The sequence below is a fragment of the Pteropus vampyrus genome, unplaced genomic scaffold, assembly GCF_000151845.1.
Source record: "Pteropus vampyrus isolate Shadow unplaced genomic scaffold, Pvam_2.0 Scaffold126, whole genome shotgun sequence".
NCBI lineage: Eukaryota > Metazoa > Chordata > Mammalia > Chiroptera > Pteropodidae > Pteropus > Pteropus vampyrus.
In genome coordinates, this window is record NW_011888907.1 from 2,644,779 (window position 1) to 2,650,608 (window position 5,830).

At 40.9% G+C, this 5,830-nt stretch overlaps 1 protein-coding gene across 1 annotated transcript in view; it reads right to left on the reverse strand.

Annotated features, from left to right (window-relative positions):
- Nucleotides 1-721, reverse strand: part of LPL (lipoprotein lipase) — a 19,652-nt gene extending 18,931 nt beyond the window's left edge. The window contains exon 1 of the mRNA XM_011366906.2: nucleotides 476-721. Coding sequence (XP_011365208.1) covers nucleotides 476-563 — 88 coding nt within the window. The 5' untranslated portion in view covers nucleotides 564-721. The remainder of the gene's footprint in view (nucleotides 1-475) is intronic.
- Between the last annotated feature and the right edge of the window lie 5,109 nt (nucleotides 722-5,830).

Genomic DNA, 5,830 nt, shown 5'->3' on the forward strand with positions numbered 1-5,830 from the left:
TTCCCACAGGCGGGGGCCGAGCCCCGGCAGTAGCCAAGCCAGGGTCACCTTGGCCCGCGTGCCTTTCATTCCAGCCCCTCCCCCTTCAACCCCGAGCCGGGAGGTTACAGCGGGCCACCGCCAACAGGGCCCTTCCTCCCGCCTCTCCGTCCCACCCCTCACACTCCCCCAGGCCCTCCCCACTGAGCCCGGGCGCTCCGGAACGTGGCCTCCGCCGGAGCTGAGGGGACAGCGCGGGAACCCGGGGGAGAGAGAGCGGGAACTGGGAGCCACCTCAGCTGGATCCGAAGGAGAATAACCTCGCTGTCCCTCCGGAATCCCGCCCCAGGGACTTCTCGGGGCGGCGCTCGGGCTAGGAGAGTCCCCGGTGCGCATACACATCCCCTTCCAACTTCTTTCTTCCCATCCTCACCACGCGTGAAGTGGCCACTGAGCGGAGTCTGCAGGTGGAGGGGAGTCTGCGCGCAAAACTTACTGTCGGCGGCGGCCACCCCTCCGGGGGAGGCGGTCAGACTCTGGAGCCACATGCCCAGAGCCACCAGGAGCAGCCCTTTGCTCTCCATCGCAAGGCGCGTCCCTCTGTAGGAGCGACAGGTCACGGGCGGGAGCGGGGACAGACTGATGGACCGTAGAGCCTAAGGCGAGAGCAGGCTGGAGCCGCGGTCGCGAGCAGGGCAAGTCACTCTTTTAAGGGAAGAGCAGGGCAGCTAGAAGTGGCAGGTTTCCTCGGAGCAGGAGGAATCGAGTCTGACAGTTTCCACTCCACGGCTGCTTATGTGACTGGAAATATGCAAATAAACCTCATCACCTATTGGCTATAAAATCATAAGTTGGGGGGAGGGCCCTAAATTCACTTCCAAATATTTAAGCAAACTGTAATGAGCATCAACCCTGCCAGCGAGAAGAGGGGGAAAGGGCAGAAGGGAAATGTGCTTTCTCTGTGAGTTTCCTATTTGCTCTTCCTGAGGGGTCTGGCTCTCCAAGGCCCCCTGTACAAGCACCAAACACAGGTTTATATGGATTAATGTTAAATACCCTGCAATCGCCAGTTTTCCAAGGATAGCAAGTTAAGCTGTTAAACTACATTTAGTCTATACTTAAACCCTCTCCTCTTTTAATGGATCCTATTTGTAATTTGCAGGGGTTTCTCCCTCCCCCCCAAAAAAATTTTTTCCGGGACAATATCAGATTACGGATCCATAAACACACGTCGTTCTGCAACTTATGCTTGAATAATCTGGTATTTTAACGTTGGCAAAATGGATTTGCTGATATGGTAGAGAAAAGCCCTCTTGCTCTGACTAGTTTCTAATTTTTGCCTCATGCAAATTACACTCAAATTCAGCGAAGAATGCAAGTATAACATTTTATGGTCAGAGGCAGACTCTTGAGGTCAAATAATCTAAAACTGCATTGTTATGCAAAATGAAAGGAGCCAGTCGCAAAGACACATATTGTATCATTTGATTCCATTTATATAAAATATCCACAAGTAGGTAAATCTTACAGACAGAAAGTAGATTTGTGGTTGCCTGGAGCTGGAGAATAAGGGTAAGGGGTTGGGGGGGGGGGATGGTGATGAAAATGTTTTAAATTACATTATGGTGATGGTGGTACAACTGGATTAACATATTAAAAAAATTCACTTGTGCACTTTAAATCAGAGAGCTTTATGGTGTGTAAATTATATCTTAAATCTCTTAACAGAGATTGAGGTGTGCAAGTAAACTAATAAGAATGATGAAATCACATTGGAAATTGTACTTTTTTTGCCAAAATGCTCAGAATACAGAATACTATCAAATATCTTTTTAAATGTAAAGGATTTATTAGCCACTTTACATCTGGGAAACAGGCTCAAAAAATCAAAACCTCCAATTCACTCCCTATACTGGATTCTTTATCTGAATATCTTCAATGCTTCCTTCTACCCGTCTCTCTCTCTGTCTCTCTCCCTGTCTCTCTGTCTCTGTCTCTGTCTCTCTGTCTCTCTGTCTCTCTCTGTCTCTCTTTCTCTTTCTCTTTACACACATACACAATCTACATTTGTATATTAGGATGAAAGGCCACGTGATTTAAAGTAGGCTCACATTTAAAGTTTTACTCAAAAACAAAATACACCTAATAATATCCAAATAATTCAAAGCGTGTTATTATGTAGAATAAAGTTCTATTTTTAAGTTGATGCATTAAATGGCACAACACAATATATGGTCTTGTATTGCAATTATTAAACAATATAGTGTGCACATTCATCCCGCCCCACAAAGCATGTGGAGGGATTTTCAAAACCTGCTGAGAATTAACCCCTTCAGAAAAACTTTCGAAGTGGCAGAACGGACCATGCAGGGGTTGAATAACCATGACGTGGAAGTCCTCCAAAAAATTACATAGCAAATTCTAATTTTTAAAAAAATGACACGAGATGAGTACAATTGCATGTGCTCAAGGCATAAATGACATAAACAAATGACGTGCAAAATGCCTACTATCTTATATAGGATACTCATGTAGCCTATTTTCACACATAAATTTTTTAAAAATCATTTACTAAAGCAGCCTAACCAATCTGCACTTCTGTGCCTTTTAGAGAATTGCAAGAAGATTGCTAAAGGGAAGTTTGATACTAATATGTATGTTTAAAATGATTTCTCAGGTTTATGCAGTGACCTATAGTGTTACACGGCACGTCCATTAGAGTTGCAGAGATTTCCAGGAAGAATTCATGCATAGCAGCACAACCCTTTAGAAAAAAAGGTAGGTTGGTCCCGTCCCGGGACATGCGGTGGGCAGGTGGGTGTGGCGGCAACACACTCTCCTGATTGGCTGCTCTTGGAGCGACGGTGCTTTCTAGTGCAGAGAGGCTCACATGATCCCTAAGTCCGGACTGCTGTGCGTTAGCGAGGCGCCTCGTCCAAGCTTCAAGAAGGTTATTTGATCACCACCGACAGGGTGAGGCTTGACGTTTTCCGTAATTGACGTGTAAAAGACTTAAAAAACTTCAAGTCAGAAAAAAAGCTAAGCTTTTTATAAACGTTTAACAAACCAGTACTCATGCCAGGACGCTTGCTCCTGGTATATTTTTAAAATACGTTAAGTAAAAAGTTAAATGGGCATACCTAAAGAAACAAGCAGAAACTCCAGAACGCGACATGTAGGGAAGTTCTTCCTCCCTTCCTTTCCTTCCTTCCTCCCTCCCTCCTTTCCTCCTTCCTTCCTTCCTTCCTTCCTTCCTTCCTTCCTTCTTTCCTTCCTTCCTCCCTCCCTCCTTTCCTCCTTCCTTCCTTCCTTCCTTCCTTCCTTCCTTCCTTCTTTCCTTCCTTCCTCCCTCCCTCCTTTCCTCCTTCCTTCCTTCCTTCCTTCCTTCCTTCTACCTTTTTCTTTCATCCTTCCTTTCTATCCATCTATCCATCATTTATCTACCTACCCTTCATCTATCATCTATCTTTCTGTCATTATCTATACAACATCTACCCTCTATCCATCTATCTATTATTTAGATTGAGGGCCTGCTATTTGCACACACTGGGCACTTTTCATCCTTTCCTGCTTTTAATTATTACAAAAACATCCGCACAATATTCCCATTGTACAGATGAGGGAAGATAAAATTTAAAGAAGATTAAATAACAGTAACCACAAATCATACATTTTCCCCCCCTTTGGTGATCCCAAGGAAGAAGGAAAATGAGTAAAAGGTATCAAAAAAAAGAATTACCATCTTTGCTTTAGGGGTGAAGGAATTGTGGGATGTGGAAAAAATTGCTTCAGATGATAAAAGTGTGGTGTTAAATAATCCATACATATTTTAAGGATTTTAGTTTTCTTGATTTGGGGATAGTCATCTTCTCTCCTCTTTCAAAAACAAAAGAAGCAAAAGAAAAAAAAAAAAGAAAGAAAACAAAGAGAAAGAAAGAAATCATATTTTAATATCAGCATTAAAAGATTTGTCTAAATAAAGTTAAGAGAAATAAAGGATTTTTTTTAAAAAAAAAAAAGAAAGAGTGAATGCCTTCTTTTAATGTCACTGTATTGCAGTGACCTGTCCTGGAACAAGGCATTATAGTGAGAGGGACACATCAGAACATACCAGAGGGACAGAGGCTGTCACAGAGGAGCTGCAGTAGGCCAAGGGGAAGAAGGATGTAGGCCTTTCCTAGAAGACAACTCATAAAACTAAAAAGAATATCTCACAAATAACCTACTTTATAGTCCATGTTTATTTATAAGTAGCTTTTTACCCATTTAAAACAAACCCAAAACATAAAAACTTAAGTCCCTGTAGGAAATCAAAGGAGACTTTCTGTGAGATCTAGTTAATTACTTGAATATGCAAGACCAGAAATGTTTTTTTGCTGAGGGCATCACATTCTAAGATAAACTTCAGACAAATCGAAGCCCTAGACTGACAAAGAGCTGAGCCTCACTCAGCACAGACATGTTTGAAGTGCCCCCTGCTGATTTCCTGGTGACACTGCAACATCTGTAAAAGCCATTTTAAGAGACTTGAAACAATTGACTTGAGTCATCATTAAGCTCTTGTATTGTTATTAGAGTTTTTCTTGTTCCTTTCGTTAAGTTATATGTAACCATGAAGGAAGGTATTGCTCTTCTCACCTTTGTGGTACTTCCCACAGCATCCAACTGTGCTGGGATGTTAGGACGTTCTTAGTCAATAGTTGTTGGGTGAATTAATAACACTGAGTAAACGATGATCCAGCACTAAATGGGGAGAAAGTAGGATACTTTTTTATTTTAAATTTTCACTAGATTAAGTAATTATGAAACTTGAATACACATATGCACACGCGCGCGCGCGCACACACACACACACACACACACACACACACACACTCTTTGCCATAATCTAATCTATTCAGACCAAATGTATCAGGTTAGGGAAATGGAAGGCAACTTCATTGGACTGGAGCTTTCTGCTGGCCTCACATATTTTGTTTTGTCCTTTTAATTGACTCTTTCTTTAAAAAAGTTATATACTCTTACTCTTGACCAAAATAAAACCACAAAAAACAAAATTTCAAGCAGTACAAAAGTGTGTGCAAACAAAAGTCTTTCACTGATTGCAGACTTCCAAAGCTTTAGTCTCTCTCCAGAAGCAGCTAGCTCCCTTCCTTATATATCCTTCTAGAAAAGTCTATGCATTTACAAGCATAAACGTGTTTGTAAACATGTGCTTGCGTGCATATTCATCCACACATTCACAACTTATTTTTTTACACTAATGTGAGCAAACTATAATTCCTGTTTTACAGTTTATTTTTTCACCTTCTATTGTGCCTTGGAGATGAACTGATGATGAAGGACCCTTTTTTTTCTTTCTTTTTATGGCCATGTAAGATTCCTTTCAATGGTTATGCCATTGTTTATTAAACCAGACACCTATTAATAGTTATTTAGGTCTTTTGGTAATATAAACCATGTTATAATGAACACAGACAATTTCTCTGAGATACTGAGTCAAAAAGAATAAATATTTATTATTTTAGTATGGAAATCCACTAGGTCCTCTAATGAAGCTGCACGAATTTACATTTCTACCTACAGTGTATAAGAGCTGAGTGATTGTGTATAATCTGGCCATTATTGTGTGTTATTGAATTGTTTAATCTCTACCAACCTGGAAAGTGAAAAATGGTCTCTTGTTTTAATTTTCACTTCAAATAATAATAATAGTTAACTCTCATACAGCCCTTATTATCTAGCAGTTTTTACATATATGACTAATTTAATATAAAACAGCTTTATTAAAATATAACACATCACACAAAACATCCATTTAAGGTATACAATTAAATTCTTCTTAGTATGT